At 38.8% G+C, this 21,770-nt stretch overlaps 1 protein-coding gene and 1 non-coding gene across 2 annotated transcripts in view; both read left to right on the top strand.

Moving 5' to 3' along the window:
• TOP1 (DNA topoisomerase I) overlaps positions 1-21,770 on the top strand; it is an 88,173-nt gene that overhangs the window by 25,220 nt on the left and 41,183 nt on the right. Inside the window, exons 3-5 of the mRNA XM_040248626.1 lie at positions 6,911-7,013; positions 20,440-20,563; positions 21,715-21,770. Coding sequence (XP_040104560.1) covers positions 6,911-7,013; positions 20,440-20,563; positions 21,715-21,770 — 283 coding nt within the window. The remainder of the gene's footprint in view (positions 1-6,910; positions 7,014-20,439; positions 20,564-21,714) is intronic.
• LOC120869642 lies at positions 8,022-8,128 on the top strand. The gene has a single exon (XR_005722609.1). It is a non-coding gene; the product is annotated as a U6 spliceosomal RNA (small nuclear RNA).

Below are 21,770 nucleotides of genomic sequence, written 5' to 3'. Positions count from 1 at the left end.
GGACTGATTTCCTTTAGGATGAATTGTTTGGCTCTCCTTGATGTCCAGGGGACTCTCAACAATCTCCTCCAACACCACAGTTCAAAAGCATCAATTCTTCGGTGCTCAGCTTTCTTTATAGTCCAACTCTCACATCATACATTACTACTGGAAGAACCATAGCTTTGACTAGATGGACCTTTGTTGGCAAACTCTGCTTTCTAATATGCTCTCTAGGTTGGTCATGACTGTTCTTTCAAGGAATAAGTGTCTTTTAATTTCACGGCTGCAGTCACCATCTGCAGTGATTTTGGAGCCCCCCCCAAAAAACAGTCTATCACTGTTTCCATTGTTTCCCCATCTATTCCCCATGAAGTGATGGGACCAGATGCTATCATCTTAGTTTCCTGAATATTGAGTTTTAAACCAACTGTTTCACTCTCCTCTTTCACTTTCATCAAGAGGCTCTTTAGTTCTTCTTCACTGTCTGCCATAAGTGTGGTGTTATCTGCATCTCTGAGGTTATTGATATTTCTCCCAGCAATCTTGATTCCATTTGTGCTTCATCCAGCCCAGTATTTTGCATGATGTACGCTGCATGTAAGTTAAATAAGCAGGGTGACAATATACAGCCTTGACATACTCCTTTCCCGATTTGGAAGCAGTTCTGTTGTTCCATGTCCAGTTCTACCTGTTGCTTCCTGACCTGCATACAGATTTCTCAGGAGGCAGGTCAGGGGGTCTGGTGTTCCCATCTCTTTAAGAATTTTCCACAGTTTGTTGTGATCCACACAGTCAAAAGCTTTGGCATAGTCAATAAAGTGGAAGTAGATGTTTTTCTGGAACACTCTTGCTTTTTCAGTGATCCAGCGGATGTTGGGAATTTGATCTCTGGTTCCTCTGCCTTTTCAGAATCCATCTTACACGTCTGGAAGTTTGTAGTGATATCTAGCAACTATTCTTGCAACTGGGGAAGACACAGATACTTAACCTCTTTTGTCATTTGGAAGTCTCTTTAGATCCCCTGGAGAAGGAAATGGCAACCCACTGCAGTACTCTTGCCTGGAGAATCCCATGGAGGGAGGAGCCTGGTAGGCGACCGTCCATGGGGTTGCAAAGAGTCGGACACGACTGAGCCACTTCACTTCACTTACCACAAAACATTGTTGACCTTAGGAACCCCTTAGATAACTGTAACAAAAGATGTTGATTCCTGTTCTCTAGCTCTGTTCATTTACATATCTATCCTTAAGTTAGAGTGAAAGGAATTAGTTGTTAATGTCTTCTGTCTTCTCAAGGATTTCAGTGGTCTTCCTCCTGTGTCTTCATCTTAAATATTTGAATTCTAGGATTTGAAACATTTGTTATCAGGAGGGTGAATGAGGTTTTCTAATGATTTAATATGCAATGATGAGATGGCTGGATGGCATCACGGACTCGATGGACGTGAGTCTGAGTGAACTCCAGGAGATGGTGATGAACAGGGAGGCCTGGCGTGCTGTGATTCATGGGGTTGCAAAGAGTCGGATACGACTGAGCGACTGAACTGAACTGAACTGAATATGCAATGGCTTGTGCCTTCATTTCTAATCTGTTAGTCAAAATCAACACAATTCTTGTTGCGTTTAACAGGTGCATAAAGTGGCAGGATCCTTTCTACAAAACATTTTTAATAATATCTATTCTTAGATGAACTCCAGTTAAGGGAAGGAGTATGTACTAAAAATAATCTTCAAATCCATTAGTATGCTGTCTGCAAATATTTTCGCCATGGGATACATACATCATTGTGCTCTTATTGGCTTCAGTTTCTACTTACTGGCTTCTCTTCTGTCCACCATTTTTAAATGTCCCACTGTTACCTTAAATACAATAGGACTTGAGTTAGTTTCATCATTTCTTCAGTCTTTTTTGTTTTCCTCATTTTTGTCCTGCACAGATTTCCTGTGTCTTCTTCTCAGGCACCTTGTTCTAGCCGCCTTGACCTAGAGTCTTTGAATCTTCTTTGACTCTTCTGCATTCATTTGATCACACATCCCATGAGTTCCTAGAACTGGATTCTACTTCCATTTTTTTTCAACATGTTTTTACATTTTTTTCTTAGCCTCTTTGCTATCACTTTTTTCTAGATTGCTTCAAAAACACTAGCTAGTTATTTTGCTCTTACTTTTACCTTCTACCCACACTGCCCTTCAATTAATCTTCCTTAAGTATGGCTTTCATTTTGTTCCTTTTCTGCTTGAAGTGGCTCCTTGTCATCCTGAGAATAGGACACCCTGCTGCTGCTGCTAAGTCGCTTCAGTTGTGTCCGACTCTGTGCGACCCCATAGACGGAAGCCCACCAGGCTCCCCCGTCCCCGGGATTCTCCGGGCAAGAACACTGGAGTGGGTTGCCATTTCCTTCTCCAGTGCATGAAAGTGAAAAGTGAAAGGGAAGTCACTCAGTCGTGTCCAATTCTTAGCGACCCCATGAACTGCAGCCTACCAGGCTCCTCCATCCATGGGATTTTCCAGGCAAGAGTACTGGAGTGGGGTGCCATTGCCTTCTCCGATCTTAGGTTAATTTTATCAAGCTTTATCTCTTACTGCTCCTTAACACAAATCCTCTCTTGGACTAGGCTAGGCTTCTCCTTGCCGTACCCTTATATAATAAGAAAAAAGTAGGGGATTGGAAGGAACAAAGCTTAAAAATACGTGTTTAACTTTTTATTCTGAAGTTTCAAGCCTGTTTAAATAGAGTAATAACAGTGAACTCCCATGTGTCTTATCTGCCTCTTCAATAACTATTAATATCAACCTCTTGCCAGTCTTGTTTTATCTATCCCCATATCCCCCCATTTTGCAGGGAGGGGGCGCTGACAATATTTTAAAGCTAATTGCAAACATCATTCACCTGGAAGTATGTCCGTATGCATCTATAAAAGCTATCCATCAGTTTACCTAGTGCAGATATACTCTGATGGTTTCCCTTTCTGTTGGTTATTTAGCTTGTTTACACATTTTTGTTGTTCAGGAGATCAACTAATTCCATTCTGCCCCCCAGTCATTTCTCTTCGGAAGGTCCAGCCTCCCCTGTAGAACTATGCTACAGCTACTAGGATATTTACAGTCATTGACATATGTTGGTTCTGTACCCATCTCAGCACACAGAGCACAGTTTGAATATGTAGTAGACACGTGATAACTTTTAATAGGGACACTTGGGGTTCAGATCTTTGACCTAGGTCTTATTTGTACTGGTGGAATTTTCAGCTACAGCTTTTAAGTTTCTTACCAGACATTTTGGTTTTATGTTTTTAGATTAGCAATAGCTTTGAAAGAATTGGAGATTTGGCTTTAAAAATCAACTTTGAAGTTTTGCACACTTAAAACAATAACGTTTTTGGCAGACTGGTTATCTAAAACCTACCTGGAATTATTTTCAATTTATCTTTTACTTAGTTTTCTTTTTCTTTAAAGCTTTTTAGTGAGTTAATAATACTATTTTTTCTTAGTGTACACCAGTATTTGTCAAAATAAAGTTTTATAGCCTGGTAATTTTTTTTAACTTCTATTTTTTATTATGAAAGTGACTCATCTTGGGGAAAAAATTGGGGAAGAAAAAGTCAAAGTATACACACAAAAACTCAAGTTACTCATAAATTTACCACCCAGACTACTTTTAACATTTGGTGTCTGTCTTCTAGTCTTTTTCAGACATGTTTATGTGTTTGTATACACAGAATATATTTTTTTAAATTATGTTGCTGCCATAGCCTTGGGCCATAATAGCAGATGCTCCTGCTCTGTTGTTTATTTGTTAAATCTGGCCTGTAAACAACGTGAAACAACACAGGCTTCATTCTAGTTGTAGTGCTAGTGGCATGGTTTGCCAGTTATTATGATTTTAACTGTAAGTACTTGTTGGGGGCAGAAGAAATCAGGGTATTAATTATTATCAGGTAAACGGGCTAACAGCTTTGTATCAGATTGACAGCATTTTAAAATTTTGGACTTGAGATTTTCAGAAGTTGATGGGTTCTCTATCCTATGTGAAAGATTGGATTCTGATACCACATGCTTTTATTTTCCCATCTTGGTGAGATGAGAGTTTCTTACAGCTAGGGGAATGGTCATGCAAATTCTGTTTCTCTAGGGCCTGGCTCAGAATAGATACTTAATGGATTATGCCAAATGTGATTTATTTATGCGGTGAGCAAGGAGTAGTGTGGAACACACATGTTGTCTGTACATTATTGTTGTCTGTTGTTATTAAACATGTTATCTCAAAATTTGGCACCTTAAATAACAAACATTTGTTTTCTCATACAGTTTGTGTGAACCAGGAATCCAGGAAGAGCTTAGCTGGGTGGTTGTGGCTCAGAGTCTGAGTTGGCAGTCATCTGAAGGCTTAACTAAGACTAGAGGACCCACTTCCAAGGTGGTTCATTCACACACATAACTATTAGCAGGAAGTTTCACTTCCTCACCAGATAGGCCTCTCCATAGGGCTGCTTGAGTGTCCTAACAGTGTGGCAACTGTCTTCGCCCAGGGCAAGGAGAAAAATCCAATGCCTTTGATGGCCTGCCCACTGACATTTTCACTTTGTCCTGTTTTTAGGGGTGAGTCACTACGTCTAGCCCATACTTAAGGAGAAGGAAATTAGGCCACAACTTGAAAGGAAGAGTATCAAAGAATCTGTTGGACATATTTTAAAAGCACCACATGCGTTGAATACATAAACTTCCAGTTGATTCACAGTCAACGTTAAGGTGACCTGACTCCAGTGAGCTGCATTTTTAATATGTCCTTGGGTTAATTCTGATACACTAAAATTTGAGAGTCACTAACCTAAAAAAGTAGAAAGAGATACCATGTTCATGGATCAAAGGACACAATGTTTTGATGTCACATCTCTGCAAATTGTCCTGTGAACACAAACTCCTAGCTGGCTTTTTTTTTCTTCAGGAAATCAACCAACTAAATCTAAAATTTATATGGAAATACAGAAGATAGAATAGCCAAAACAATTTTGTAAAGGTACAAAGTTAAAGTACTTATATTATCTGATCTCAAAATTATTATTGAAAAAAAGCTCTTCTCTGAAGCTTTAGGAGTTAATATGCTCTGTGTTGGGGTCTAGTAACAGACCTACAATTTTGTGGTCACTTCATTTCCAGTTAAGAGGCCCAAGGCGGTTCAATGGGGAAAAGACAGTCTTTTAAAACAAACAAACAAAAAAATGGTGCTGTACATCATTATAGATTTTTAAAATGTTCCCTGCCTCTTACCTCTGTATAAAACTCCTAGAAGAAAGAATATTCACAATACTCATGTCTAACCAAAAAATGTAATGCATGATATATAAAGAACTTGTGGTGGTGGTGGTGTAGTTGATAAGTTGTGTCCAACTCTTATGGAACCCCACGGACTGTAGCCCACCAGGCTTTTCTGTCCATGATACTTCCCAGGCAAGAATATTGGAGTGGATTGCCATTTCCTTCTCCAGGGGATTTTCCTGACCCAGGGATTGAACCCTCATCTCCTGCATTGCAGGGGGATTCTTTTCCGCTGAGCCACCAGGGATTCAAATAAAGACCGCAGTAATAAGGTAAACAAGTTTTTTTTAGTGGAGGAAAGACTTAAAGAGATACTTTACCACAGAAGATATGAGTGGCCAATCTGCACGCATGTACACCTGTGGTGGATTCATGTCAATCTATGCCAAAACCAATACAGAATTGTAAAGTAAAAATTAAAAATAAATAAATAAATAAAAAAAAAAAGAAAGAAAAGAAAAGATGCCCATCATTTTAATCAGTAAACTGGATTAAAACCACAGTGAGATACCACTACATACCTGCTAGAATAGCTAGAATTAGACTGATTTTATTAGATATTGGTGAGAATTTGTAGCAGTTGGAACTCTAATCCATTGTTGGTGGGACTGTATAATGGTATAATCACTTTGCAGTACAGTTTGGCAGTTTCCTGTAAAGTAAAACATACATTTACAGGTGACCCTGTAACTTCATCATTAAGTATATACCCAAGAGAAATTAAAACATGTCTACACAAGGACTTGTATATGAAAGTTCATAGCAGACTTATTCATAAAAAAGCCAGTGCCTGAAATAGCTCAGATGTCCATCAGTAGATGAATGGATAAATAAATTGCAGTGTATCCCAACAATGGATTACCATTCCAGTAAAATCTAACCAACTACTGATATATCCAACAACATGGTTGAATGACAAAAATATGTGGAGTGAAAGAAATCAGACCCAAAAGAGCCATTTATATGAAACTAGAAATTTAGACAAGTCTAATCCATTGCACTAGCGGATCAGTGGTTGCTTCAGGCTGGAGGTAAAAATGGGGATTGACTAGGAATGGGCCCAAGGGAGACTTCCAGGGATGATGGAAATGTTCTAAATTTTGATTGTGGTAGGGATTATGTCTGCATATGTCTACTGGACTTACTACTCTGTATCTTTGAAATGTATCTTATTGTGTAGAAATTATACTTCATTAAAGTTGATTTAAAAACTCGTGTCTCTTTAAGGTTTGAATTTCCACAAGTTACATAGATAACCATCTGATCTTGAGAGGTGGTGTTCAAGATTTATCCTTTGAATCGTTTATGGCCTAGTCTTCCTGGTACCAGGTCTAGGGAGAAGAACGCCAAACTGTTACCTTCTTTTACAGTAGAATTGGCTTCCCCTTCTCTTCTTGCTTATTTGTAACATACCTTGGTTTTAGATGTCGGGTGATGGGATACCTTGTCTGGGCTGGTTTGTAAAGTCTTTTTCTCCAGTGGAATAAGCTATTATAGATGGCTACCATGCCTTTTAAGTCCTGTCATTGTGCTTCTTGACCAGCTCATCAAGGTAGATGGGCTGGAGATAGCTCATGACTCCTCTTAACTGACCCATCTCTTACGGTTGCAGATTCTCATAAACACAAAGATAAGCATAAAGATCGAGAACACCGGCACAAAGAGCACAAGAAAGACAAGGAGAAGGACCGAGAGAAGTCCAAGCACAGCAACAGGTAAGGGTTGAACCATCAGGTCCCTCATCATTCAGGTCCATCATCATTCAAGTAGGCTTGGCTTACTTGGAGTAGGCCTTAATTTGAACCACAGGTAAATACACGGAGAGCAAATTCATCAGACTTTGATTCCAGAGTCGTTAAGAGGATGGCCTTGATAATTCAGGCTTTACTGGGGATGCCATTGTTCATTCAGATCAGAATGTCCAAAGCAAGTATGGTAAATTGTTAACACAGGATGGCATTTCATCAAGTGTCCAGAGAACTTGCCTTGATAAAAGGTGACTGGATTGGAAACTTGATAGATATAGATTGATATTTTTCTTCTTTCTGTACTTTAAAGGGTTTAAGTTTAAAAATTATTAACTTAGCCTTCCATGGTCTATTAGTCCCTGAAATCATATACAAAAGGTTGGGTATATGAGATATTCCTGAAGTGAGCATTCCTAGCTTTCATCAGTTTACCAGAGGGGTTCAGTTCTCACAAAAGCCAGTGACCACCAGTGTAAATGAAACTCAGAAGTGTTGCCCTCAGGGATCCAAGAGGGATCAGAAAGATGTTTTCTTGTTCATTTTCCTCCTTTTTTTTGGTGTAGGTGGCAGGTGGTTAAGCCCAAAGACACAGTATCTTTGGGTATAGGACTAGTTATTGAAAATGAGGACTTAAACTTCCATTTTGAGTTAAAAGCAGTTGTTGGGGGAAAGCCGTATGATATTCTCATAATGACCTAAATTTTGTGGGAGGGAACTTAAAGCGCAAGTGCCTTCAACCTAGAGTCTCTTAGAACTACTTCATTAGGGTGGCTTGTTGTCTATAGACAAGATATTTTTAACATAAATATATGGTTAAAAGTTTTTACCCAGTGTATTCAAAAATCTACAAGTAAATAAAAATGAGACAGATAATCCAGCAGAAAAATTCATGAGAGGATGGAGCAAGCTCTTCACAAAAGAAGATATCCAAATGGCCAGTGAAAACACTAGGTGCTCAACAATATTCATCAGGGAGTGCTTGCTTTGGCAGCACATACACTAAAACTGGAGTGATGCAGAGGAAATGAGCATGGCCCCGGTACAAGGGCGACACACACATCTGTGAAGCATTCCATATTTTTATGCTGTATCAACCCAAATATTAACTAATAGCATTTCTAGTAAAATTTCAAAATATAAATAGGTTCACAAGAGTATGTGCTATTGTACAAACACAAGACCAGTTTAAGAATTTAAGATAGAATAAAATATACCAACATATCAAAATTTAAAAAAAAATTAGGAAAATACAACTTCAATTTAATATCCTACACATTATAATAATAACTAATTATTAAAATAATGCTAATACCAAGACCTTCAAATGATGTGGAGTAATCCCATTTCTGATGGGACTATAAATGGTTGAATCATTTCGGGAAAACTACTTAGCTGTGTCTTCTAAAATTACCATGTGTATATCCTGTAACCTAAGAATTCCATTCCCGAGTATATTCGCAACAGAAATGTGTGTATATGGGTACCAAAGGGCAGATAAAAAGCTATTGAGAGCTGCATTATTTTTAATAACCCCAAAGTGAAAATCTCCCAAATGCCCGTTAGTAGTGAAATGGATAAAGTGTGGTATATTAGGATACTATATATAAATAAATATGAAAGTAATAAACATAGGTGACTTCCACAAACCTATGTTGATTGAAGGAAACTAGTCAAAAAAATACATAATGTATGCTTCAATTTGTTTGAAATTCAGAAACAAAAATTAACCAAGACCTTTAGAATCCAGGGTCATGGTCATCTTTGGTGAGGAAGGAAAGGCAGCAGTTGTAGAATGGTGTGAGGGAACTTCTGGTGTGGTGTCAGTGGTATTTTTCTTGACTTTTGTGGTAATCACACTGTAGCTTTATTTTGTGATAATTCTTTGAACTCTGCATTTTTTATATATGCTACTTTTATTTTTAAAAATTATTAAAAATGAGGCTTATGGAAGAGGCACAATAAAGTGAATTCTTTCTGTCTTTATAATCATTAAAATTTTTTTAATGAAAATTTTAAGGGAAGAAGTCTTTATGAATCATTAAAATAACCAGATTAATTTTCTGTAGTGAGGCTGTTTCTTCAGGAATCATCTATCACTCCTGTGGTCTTTCCCCACAACTTGCTCATTTCTTATCACTTGATTATCTAGTTTCCATTATCCCAGTAAATTTAGTCTTAGGTACTAATAGTTGAATCCAGTTCACATGCATCATTTCTTCAGTTTGTAGTCATCTACCTAATATTAATATCTATGTAGATTTGAGAGCAGAGATTATTGCTGAGAATAAAGAAGTTCATTTCATAATGATAAAAAAGGGGACTAATTAATCAAGATGACATAACAGTTATAAAGCTTCCCTGGTGGCTCAGTGGTAAAGAATCAGCCTGCCAACGCGAGAGAGGCAGGTTCAATCCTTCAGTCAGGAAGATCCTTTGGAGTAGGAAATGGCAACCCACTCCAGTATTATTGTCTGGAAAATTCCATTAACAGAGGAGCCTGGCGGACTAAAGTCCATGGGTTCGCAAAGAGTTGGTCATGACTGAACAGTAGCAAAGAGTATGAACAGTTATAAATGTTAATATAATCAATTATAACAGAGTCTCAAAATAGATGAAGTGAAAACTGTTAGAATTACAAAGAGAAATAATGTTTATAGTTAGATTTTACTACCTCTTTCTCAATTGATGGGAAAATCATTACGGATATGGAAGACTTTAAATATTATCAACGAACCTGATTTAATTGATATTTATAGAATATTACACTCAGCAGTAAAATACACGTGGAACATTCGCCAAGATACACCATATTCTGGGCTGAGGCCTTCTTGAAACTAGCTTACCCTGGCTTCCCACTTGCTGGCTACCTTTTTCATCTTCTCATTCCAGTTCGCAGAATGATTCTCTAAGTCTGGTTGCCTTTCTCTGCTGCATCTCTTGTGATTCACCCTTCTTTCACCGTCCATTTCCAGTCTCCCTTAACTGCTTTTCTGTTCCTCAAACAGTGTCTTCTGAATATGTCTAGGTTTTCAAATATGCTGTTACTGGTTCTGAAAGACTGTTGCCCTCCTAATAACATTCTTTTAGTTGCAGCTTAGAGTTCTTCTTTCAGGTAAGTACACCATTTTTATGTCTTCTCTGGCACCTTGAGTATATCCCTCTCACAGCCATTACCAAGTTGTGGTGGTAGTGTAATGGTCTCTCTACTTTTCTGTGTGACCTATTGGACTCTTGATGGTCCCTGGGAAGAACATTGGCTTCTGTTGTATTCATGTATGTCCTCAGGCTTAGTATAGTACCTGACAGACAGGTGATTCTTAGTAATATATATTTATTGAATCAGTGAGTGGTTGACCTATGGTTACACCAGTTACCATCGTCTCTCTCCTTTTCACATATTCTCAATATTCTGTAGCAGAGTTCCCTTTGGCCATCCCACATTTCAAACACCATTTTTTGTGTGTGTTTCTGTCTGAAATATGTATAACATAAAGTTTGTCATTTGGGGGAAGTGGCATTCGCTATATTGTACAACCATCCCTAGTATCCATCTTTAGAACTTCATCATTCCAGATAATCTCTGACTTCTTAAATAATCCCTCCTTATTGCCCCTTCCTCCTACCCTTTAGCAGCATCTATTTTCGGTCTCTGAATTTTCCCATTCTAGCTACCTCAGGTAAGTGGAGTCATAAAGTATTTGTCCTTTTTATGTCTGGCTTACTTTCCCTGGCATAATGTTTTCAAGGTTCATCCATTTTATTGAATATCAGAATTCCATTCTTATTTATAGTTGAATAATATTTCATTGCATGCCTACCACATTTAAAAAAATTCTTTGATCTGTTGATGGATACTTGGATTGTTTCCACCTTTTGGCTATTGTGTATAATGCTACTATGCACCTGGATGTACAAGTGTCTGCTTGAGACCCTGCTTTCAATTCTTTTGGGTATATACTTAGGAGTAGAATTGCTGATCACGTCAAACAAGAATTTTTATCTTTCTTCCCATATTTTTGATGTGCTAGTTAATGTGAAGGACCAAAAATATATGAGATAGTCTTGACTGTGAAGAACTTCATCATCTGAGGAAAATGCTTACACATGGATCAAATGAAGAAAAACTAATTTTCATGTTACCTGAAATCTGTCCAAAAAAAGACTTTAAAAAGATAGAAGTTAATATTTAAAACATAAGCTTTTAAAAATGGACGTCTTATTCTATGATACATCTTACTTCACCAACCATAATTTGCCATTTGTGATGGAAGAAAATAATTAGGTAGAAGTGGCCCTGTTTTACCAAAATCTTTTTTTAAATTTTAGGATGTAATTTTTTTTAAGCTTTATTCATCTTATTTTTTAAAGTTTTTAATTATGGTGGTGCTGGGTCTTGCGTGGGCTTTTCTCTGTTTGTGGTACGCAGGCTTCTCATTGCAGTGGGCTTCTCTTGTTGCGGAGCACAGGCTTTAGGGTGAGCAGGCTTCTGTAGTTGAGGGACGCACAGGCTTAGTTGCTCCATGGCATGTGGGATCTTCCCGGATCAGGGATTGAACCCGTGTCTCCTGCTTTGACAGGCAGATTCTGTACCACTGAGACACCAGGGAAACCCAAGGATGTAATTTTGACATCATTTTTTCTTGAAGTCCACAATGGCTTTCTTATGTCTATCTAGAAGAAAGTCTGGTTCTGATCTCTCCACCTAAGTGCCTTGTGATGTTGACTAGTTTACTTAACCTTCCTCAACTGAACTTTCTTGTCTTCCTTAAAAGCATACTTTTCCAAGATTATAGGATAGGCAAATTCACGAGTTTATTCTGTGCAGTTTTGTGCTTTTTAATCTTTCCTTTATTTTCTAATCAGAATACTTGAAAAATAATAGCTTGTTTGCCAAAGGGCATTGAAAGAACCTGCCCCTAAGTTTTGTTTACACATGACTAAATCTAGCCCTGGATCTCTAATTCACATGTGAGTAAATTTAAGACAGTTTAACCAGATGATGTGTTGTAAGCAGACTTTTAAGTACTTCCTGTTTTGACCTCTGTTGACATACTGCCGCTTTGCAACAAAGCAACTGTATTGGTTATGGTCCAGTAAAATCCTGTACACTGTGTTCCTTTTTAAATGACTTCTGATCTTTCTGGTAGTTTTGGGTTTCTTTTTCTTCTTCAGCACATTAAGGGATCCTTGAGGATTGTTTAATCACCTCTGAAGCCCAGAATAATTGATTTAGCATGTTCTGTTGCAAAATGCTCTATTTTAAAACTTTGCTCGTCAACCCTGCCTACTTTTGTGGCCATCTATTATGAAGAAACAAGTTCTACAGTAATGTGTTTCTGTATTCCTTCCTTCTCTGCTAGATCCTAGCATCAGTGATTTTTCATTAGGTTACACTTAGGACCCACGTCCAGGAGGCCTCTTTCTCCTGCATAGTAATATTGTACTGCATTCTTGGAGTGTCAGAGAATTGGAAACAAGCCTTTCTGAGACAGATGGGATTTAGACCTACCTCTCAGGAGATCCCATCTTATTCATGTACTTTCTCCTTTTATTATTCTCATCCAAGGTGCTCCATAGGGGAAGTGGGGTGTTGAAGGTCATTCTGTCTCATGTCTTCTGTGTGTGGAAGTGAATCTGAGGTGATGGACCTCAGGTCACACGGCAGTGTGGTCACAGTGAGGCTGAGAGACCAGGGCTTCTGAGTCTTAGTGTGACTTTAAAGGACCTGACGTAAGTAGAGCAGATCTCTCTCCCTAAGGACCGTTAGTTGTGCAGCTAAACTGTCTGTGTTTAAATACCAGCACCTCTTTCTCATGCATATGGTAGGCAACTTAGGTTTTACAATGCCAGATAATTTCAGATGCTGCTTTTTTCTTTTTGGTCCCAGATCCCTAAACGTTTTGGCACTGGAAGTATTAACATTATTAAATTCTGACCCTGTGAAAACCCCATCTCTGACTATTTGGCCTATAGGAAATTTATACCAACGTCAAATAAAAATAATTTCTTCTATTATTTGTCTCTGATACTGCTTTTTTCTGTTAGCATTGATATTTAGCACTTCCAGTCCTTTAAAGTGAAGTGAAGTCGCTCAGTCATGTCCGACTCTTTGCGACCCCACGGACTGCAGCCTACCAGGCTCCTCTGTCCATGGGATTTTCCAGGCAAGAGTACTGGAGTGGGGGTGCCATTGCCTTAAAGCAATATATAAATCCTCTCTAAAGAAACAAAAGGAATGCTCTGACTAGATCCTAAAGAATCACTGAGCTTGTAGGATTTCACCCAGATACTTCTCTTGAAAGGTTGCATTCTTAGCATAAATTATCTTTAATACTAGACCTGTCATATATACAACATCATTAAAAGCAGTCGTGGTGGGGTGGGGGCTTATTTTAGAAAATAAAGGACTATCACATGTGAAACATAAAATTTCTCCTGCCAACTTTTGACTGTGTGCATCTCTTGTCATTTTTAAACCTGACCCTCAGAGTGGAGTGAAAAATTTGTGGAAATCCAGGGAAAATAGAAAAGCAATGCTGTGAAATATAGTAAGGGAAGTGCTTTTTCAGCCCTGTTGGTAGTACTAATTTATACAGTCAGCGTGAGAATAAGGATGCTTTTGGTTTCTGCCCTCCCTTCAGTTCCAAATCCTACCTGAATTAAAGTAGAAAGAACATAGATTTTTAGGAAAATGCACTGGAATTAAGCAACTGTTCTCAGATTAGGGAAATTTTTCTTGAAAGTAATCACATTTAAAAAGATGTGTTTACTGCTTTTCTTGGTGGGGGTTGGGGGGAGCTATTGCTGAAGCCCTCCGTTTATCTACACGTTCTCATAGCAGCCTGTCTCGGGGAAATGGACAAGTTAACGTAGGTAAGTGGAAGAGGTTGGGTAGTTAAGAAATGAGACTTGAGTATCACCACCATTCACATGGGAGTCCATGTGATGTAGTGAAAAGCACACTGAAGTAGAAGTGGAGGGGCCCAGTCCTATCGCTTCTTAGCTGTGTGTCCCTATCCAAGGCGCTTAACTTCTGAGTCTTTTTCCACTTTAGTTGAATGTTAATAGCAACACTAGCCTGGTCAAGCTTTCAAGTGTGTAGGGGAGAATTCAATGTAAGTATGCATATAAAAGCTGTTTGGAAACTAACATACTCAGTAATTGAGATTATCATGAGTACCACAAAGCCTGATAGAATTGCCATTCTAATAAATTGAAGCTGTTGATGCTGGTAGTTCAATCTAATTTAATAGTTACTTATTGATAATAGCAAATTCGGTGCCCTAGTTTTCAGTGATGCCTAGCCCTGTTATAATGACCTGTAGTCTTTTTTTTTTTTAGCCATTTCATGGTGGAAAGGGTATTTGAGCTAGCCATGGAAAGATGGTTAAGATCTTGACAAGGGAAAGTGATGGCTAGAAAGAGTGACTTTCCAGACAGTGAGAAAAGATAAACAAAATATGGAAGGGCTATCATGTACTTTGCTCTGGGGAAAATCCAGTTAGGTGGTTGCCTGGGTTAATAGGATGGATTAGAAAATGGGGCCTCCAAAAAGTTGCTTGATGCAGAACTATTAAATACTATTTCAAGAAGCTGAGATTTGATTCTGAAGGGAGCAAGAAGCCACTGAAAATAGTTGAGAATGGGAAATATGACTTAGCCACAAGTGACATGAGGGAGGGTGTCTAAGAAAAAAGGATTCCTAGCTTGAGTAACTGGGTGACTATGTACCTTGTTAATAGAGATAAAAAACCTAGAGGAGAAATGGGAGTTCTGTAAGATTCCACTCAACTCCCAAGTTTTAATAATTATTGGGATTTTGTTTAGTAACCTATAATGGTGGAGGAGCATTAAGAAATCTGGGAATTTCCTTGGTGGTCCAGTGATTAAAAGTCTGCGCTTCCAATGCAGGGGACCTGGGTATGATCCCTGGTAGGGGACTAAGATCCCATATGCCCCAAAAAAAGTAAATAAAGAAATCTTCACTTCTTAAAGCCCTTCAGAAACTAGTTTCTGTGTTTTTTTTTTCAGAGGCAACTTTAGAATTCACCTAAAGTAAAATTTTTGATTTAACAAACATTACTTAAGCTTTAATTATCTGCTTTCCTTTGAAGGGCCGTGGATTTCTTCCTTTCACAGCTTAGAATCTTTCTAGGCTCTCCCAGAGGAATCCCCTATGACTCCATTGACTGCAGCCTGTGGGGGGCTGTTGCCTTGAGGAAATGGGCAGGTTGCTGGAATGAGTTTGTTCTCTTAGCCTTTAGTGGCTTCGTCCTATTCTTAGAAGATAAAGAGGCTCCCCCTACTCTTCCTATCAGTGTTTCCTTTTTGCCTTATTTGGGGAGTAAGGCACCAGAGTGGTCAAAGGCATAACTTCCTGAGTTTAAATCCTAGTTACTGCTCATTAGATGTATTTTCTTGGGTGAGTTACTTAACCTTCCTGTGTCTCAGTTTCCATATGTGTAAAATGAAGATACTTATCTCAGAGTTTTGTTATGGAGATTAAATTGCTTAGAAGAGTGCCTGGGACTTTGTACTGTTTTAAGTGTCTGCTAAATATTTTTATTAGTGATTGAGGACAGACCACTGTTTTAGTTTTCTTTAGCAGATTTAAATGGTTTCCCATAGCCAACATCCTAGCTTCCCAGAGGATCAGACCAGGGTTTTTTCCTAAAGAGGCAGCAAATGCCTTCTCGAGGCAGAAGAAGAATATTTTTCTGTCTTGGGCTTCCTGCTGCCACCCCTCTACTTCTACTGTCTCTCTTATCCTTCTTCGTAAATGCCTAGGGAAGCCTGGGTCAACTCTGTTTTGTCTGCACAGGTCCACCAAGAGTCACACAAGAGGTGTGATGGATACAGTGAAATACAGCTGGATCTCTTGTGGAAGCAGCCAGAGGGCAGTATAGTGCAGTGGTTAGAGGCATGGGCTTCAGATGGCCTGGGTTCAAACTCTGGCCCCACTAGTTGCCAGTTGGACAAATAATTTAACTTCTGTCTCTCTTCCTGGATTTTTTGCTTTTGCTGTGCTGAATCTTCCCATTTATTCTCTTTGGCATTGACTTTTGCTTGTCCAGACTCTGATGTTTGGTAGATTTTATCTCCAAAAAGATATGAGCCCTGAGCCAAGGAGTCAGCTTCTGTGTATACCCAATAATTGGATGAGTTCCTGATGATGAAATTTGTATTTTATCTGAAAGTGTGACCATTTCAGATATTCTAGGAATGGCAGCTACTGTCTTTATTTTAGTGTTCACCGTACCCCAGACCAAACTCATTCTTAAAGTGTATTTGTTCTTCACATCTCTGGGTTTCCTTATTATGATCATTATTAAGCTTTTCTAGTTTATTTTTCTTATTTAGCCACACTGAAATTTCTTCAGTATTGGAGTCACCTGTACTGCTGCCTGGTAACCAGAGGGAAATCTTTGTGATTAATTGTACCTACAAAGGGATTACTCCACTAGCAGAAGTGGCCAGTATTCTAGTCCTCAGTTATATTTACAACCCATTTTGTGACTTTTACATATTGTGTGTATTGTGTATGGAAAAGTAGCGGGATCAGTACATAGACATGGGTAATATCTCTTAAAACAGATAGTCAACATATGAACTTCTCTTCTGCAGTGGTCAGAATTTCCATCATCTCACTATCATCAGTGGAAAGGTAATGCCCTTTAAGCTGCTGTGAAAGTCAAGCCAATTTTAAGTCTTTTGGAAAAAGAGGTACATGTTAGGAAATCCTGAATGATGATGAGTCAGCCTCACTGATCCCAGATTGGCTGCATTTCTACCACTGGCCAAATCCTGCTTCTGACTTGCATGGCACGGCCTTCAACATGCTTCTCTGTCACAAGACTTTGATCTCCAAAAGCATCTGCTACTCACTTCCGGTAGATGCCTAGGAAAGACTGACACTGGGGTTTGGTCTTTGGCAGCCCTCTGGTCTGTGTCAGGTTATGGACAAGAGGGTAGGACTCCCAGTACTCTGTTCTGTTTCTGGAGGCAGGGACAGGAACAGCACACGACAAGTAGACAAGATGTTAGCATTGTGTTCAGAGACCTAATACAGCTTCATAAACCGCATTTCTAACAGTCCCCAATGGAATGCCTTGTTACCACAAGATGTTCCTTAACTCTGAATCTTCTGAACTCACTATAAAAATGCAAACTTGTTCTCTTCTATCTAAACAATTGGGAATAGAGGAGAGTGAGATGCCTTTGAAAAGTCAAGTTGGTAGTTTCATCTCTTCGGGGCTTTGTGATTAATTGTACCTACAAAGGGATTACTCCACTAGCAGAAACTTTGCATTTCCTGGATAGGTTTCCCTCTGGTTAGCAGGCAGAGGAAGTGCTGACTTGTTTCACTTTCCTGGGGTTGGCCTGAGTGTCCGTGCCACGGCCGTGTCATCTGTTGGCTTCTTTTCCCTGATCTCTGTGTGGCGTGATAATGAATAGCAAAGCTGAAAACTGGAGGCCTGTGCGTATACTCATGGTGCCCATGCTGTGATTGCCAGGAGACCAGAAAGCCAGTTTTCTAGTATAACAGAATCGTGTTCTAAGAATTGATATCATTGAGAAAGAGAACAAAGCAAGTAGGGGCAGTGGAGGCAAGGAGGTGGAACATAAAGGAATAAGGACTATAGAGCATTTCTAAACTCAGATTCCTGAATCAGCCATTTAGTTTCATGGGAGGACAATCAGAGGTAGCTATCCCAGAGTTTATCATTTCCGATGTCCTAGGTCTTATCTAGAAAGTTTTCGCTTGATAGTAGAGGAAAGTCTTTTTACTTTATACATTAAGTCTTAGAATGCCCATGCCTCTGTCTCTTAACAGTAGGCTTCCCCTTAAGTGGTGGCTGTCAGCTTCATGGAAGTGTAATGATACTGATCTAGTGGAAAGTGCTCTGAACTTAAAGATGGAAATGCTGAGTTTAAATCCCAGCTGCCCTTCTTTCTAACACTGTAACTTGGAATAAGACTTTGAACCACTGGCTCCTCTGTTTCTGAATCAGTAAGGGAATAATAAAGACTCCTTCACAGAGGTGTTGTGAGAACTGAGTGAAATAATGTACATGAAAGCACTGAACATATTGCTTGCTTAAATTTGTCCTTTTTTCTTATTCTGGGGGGAAAGTATATCTAACCATTAATATTATGGATGTCATTGTTTCAGATTTTTTGCTTTTAGATGACCATTAATTCCTCGTAGAGTTAATGTTCAAAATAAACAAAAGCTGAAACTTCAGTACTTGTATATAAAATAGTAAGCTCATACATTTTGCTGGTAGTATAAAAACCATGGGCCTGTGATTTCAGATATGTAAACTCCTAAAGAATCAGTTGCAATCTTGACAGCTACTTTTTCACCATTCTAAAGCTGAAAGAATTCAGGAGAACTAAAAGTAAGAGCATTATTGTAATTGGGAGCCATTTTGTACAAAATAAAGAATAAGTTGTTTCTAAAACACTGTGCTGTGGTGAAAACAGATTATGAGAGCACATTGAGTAGAGAGTGACTTTGTAATAATGCTAAGAATAACAAGCATGGTGGGAAAAATTGATCATCATGTGCTAGCACACTAGGATTTTTTTTTTTAACTGTACTTACATAGAAATCTGTTATTTTCCAGTGTGTGGCACATCTAAATAACAACCTAATGAGAACAACACAGAGGGAGGAATATATAAACCAAGGAAAGTGGACATTGCTGTATTTTTCCTCTATTGATAGTTCTGGGTCTTCCCTAAACCAGTAGTCCTGTTTATACTCGTCCCCCTGCCCTCCTGGCTGGATTTTATAGTTTTTGCTGATTAATTATCCAAACCCCCATCATTAGTTGGGGCTCCTTTTGTCTCCAGAGATGTGGTTGATACCACTTGCTGTCCTGCTCCAGGTTCTGGGGCTCTCACCTGACTGGGACCGTCATCTGTTTCTCCCTTTCTGGCCTTGGGTGTAGCTGAAAATGCTAGCCAGATCTCTTTAGGACAAACTTCATGGAAAGGTTGTAACCTAATGACCTCATTGCTGGTAAAATCTGTTTGTTTTTTTCCTGGGCTGAATGTGGTAAATGTGACAGATGGGAAATACAATCTACGGTAGGAAAGGCAAGAGCCTATGCTGCCTGTGGGATTGGCTGTCGGTCAGCTGGGGTGGTTGTCAGCTGTCCTGTTTCTAGGGATAACCCCCGATTCATAGCCCTTGAATTCACATTCTCTTTTGGTAACTTGTGGAATATGTTGGCTGCTGCAGTGAGCAGGGACCTACGCTGCCTGCCCAGTGCACGGAAGAAAATAGTCATCCAGTGTCCTGCCGCCTTAAAATACAGCTCCTGAATTTTGCTCTTTAGTTATTGTTCACTTGCATGTTTCTATGTAACTGCAGTTATTTTATATATTCCTTTTCTTTTGCTTGTCTTAAATTTATCATGTATATTTACAGGACTCACAAATTATAGCACAACGGCTAAATAATGATAACTGTGATGTATAGCTTTGGTATATCACAGTTGTCCCCTCTGATTATTTACCAAGGCTCTGTCTGGTTTCTTGGTGGTTTTTTTATTTGTTTGTTTTTGTTTGTTTTTTCATTGTGGGGAGCATCAAAGTGAACATCTTTCTGTAATGCTTTTCCCAGAGAGAAATCTCCAGGAGCTAGACCCCAGGGTATGAATATTTTAATGGTTCTTGTTTTATAATGTCATATTTTGTTTTCCTGAGGAGTGGCACTTTAAAAATTTTTTTTAAATGGTATTACCAGTGTGTACACAAACACCTTTAAAAGCAACACTTTGAAAAACAGGCCCTCAAAGCATCCCCTTGCTTTGAGATAGGGCTTTTCTTATTGTGAGGAAAGGACCAAGCAGGGTTTGTAAGCCCCTTGTAGAAGTGACTAGCTTTTCCTTGGCTGGCAGGAAGTGTTGACTGTGTTGGGCTGCTCACTGCACAAAGCCCAGGCATGGCTATATCTGCGGTATGTCTCCAGTCTGGCACTGAGCCACTGAATGATTTTTGGCGAGCTGCTCTTAATCTCCTCATATCAGATGTGAGTGCTCAAGTTGGAGCTGTAATTATAGTTTTTTGCTGGTAGAATATTGTAGAAATACTATGGATTTGCTGTATCATAGACACTCTAAAAAAAATGTTCTGGTATGTTTAGAATAACTGTGTTTCTCCCTTTTGATTCCTTTGCTCTTTGAAAAACTTAAGACATTGGGCAAGATAAAGTCTGATGTAGTGAAGAGCTTCTACTTGAACTTTTCTGTCAGGACTGGTTATTTGAAGCATTGTAAGTTTCCATGGTTCATGTTATCTCAGGGTATCTTGTGAGTTAATCTTGTGAAATGAATCCTGTGGTTCCTACTCTGGGCTTACTGTTTGTGTCTTATTTTCACAGTGAACATAAAGATTCTGAAAAGAAACACAAAGAGAAGGAGAAAACCAAACACAAAGATGGAAGTTCAGAGAAGCATAAAGACAAACACAAAGACAGAGACAAGGAAAAACGAAAGGAAGAAAAGGTACAGAACATCCTAGTGAAGAAGGAAGAGGCGTGGGGTGTATTTTTCATTTTGTTTACCTTTGAAAGCAAGTGATGAAAGTACCTTCATTGAGTAGTAAGATCCTCTGACCTTTTTTAAAAATTTTTTTATTGAAGGATAATTGCTTTACAGAATGTTGTCATCCCCTGACCTTTGAGTGAAAAAGTCTGTGTCAAGAGATGTCAGAACCTGCCAGAGTCTTAAATGATGAAAACCAAACTTTACCACTGTATTTCATGTACCAAATCTACCCATGTCATTACCTTACTTTGTATGGTAAATTAAGGGATATAGGATTTCTGGAAAGGTCAGTTTTCTTTCATGGGGAAAATTAGTTTTGTTTCTGAGAGAAGGCCTAATACCACATTGGTCCTCTGTTGAATGAAACTTCTTCCTGAGTGAAAATTTAGTGACACTGGTGCTCTTTGTGGCTTTTGGTTCCAGTATAACCAGCACAAGCCTTCTCAAAATAGGCTCATCTGGCTGTGAATGAGGAGTACTGTGCCTAGCCTTTTTAAAAAAGTTTTTCCGTTTTTCAGAAAGTAATGCTGGATGGACTTGGTAAATTCAGACAATATAGAATAGGGGACAGTAGTGAAAAATAATCTCCCTTTAACCCTCAACTCACTGTCCTCCCATCTTTCCCTTTGTGGAGGCAGCCACTGTACTTTTTTTTTTTTTTGTATTCTTCCATTGGTACCCTATGCATGTATCTTATGTGTATATTTTTGTCTGAAAAATTGAAAGAGGGCGAACATTCGCCTAAGTCAGTGAAGATGGGAAATAAAGTATTCCTTTTCATTTGGGTTTGTTTTTTTATTTCCTATCTGCACTGCCATGGGCAAATCTTTGAGAAGTGGAGTGTATTTATTGAGGGAGGGGACCTACCCTCATTTAAAGGTAAAAAGCCACCATTTTGAAGGGAAACACTTCCTAGTAAAGAACTGTAAAAAAGGAGTCTTAGAAAAGTGTCAAGACCTTTAGTTCACCTGTTCAGTTTTGCTAATAAGAGTCAGTCTGGGATCAAGATTTCCCAGGAGTAGAGGCCAGATCATCTCAAGTAAGGTAGAGACTTCTTCAGCTTTAGTCCTTTTAAGGCACTAATCAGTTACTGCTGTTTTACCTTTCAGATTAAAGCTTCTGGGGATGCAAAAATAAAAAAAGAGAAGGAAAATGGCTTTTCGAG

Source organism: Oryx dammah, unplaced genomic scaffold (genome assembly GCF_014754425.2).
Source record: "Oryx dammah isolate SB20612 unplaced genomic scaffold, SCBI_Odam_1.1 HiC_scaffold_10, whole genome shotgun sequence".
Taxonomy (NCBI): Eukaryota; Metazoa; Chordata; class Mammalia; order Artiodactyla; family Bovidae; genus Oryx; species Oryx dammah.
This window is presented reverse-complemented; position numbering and strand designations above follow the sequence as displayed.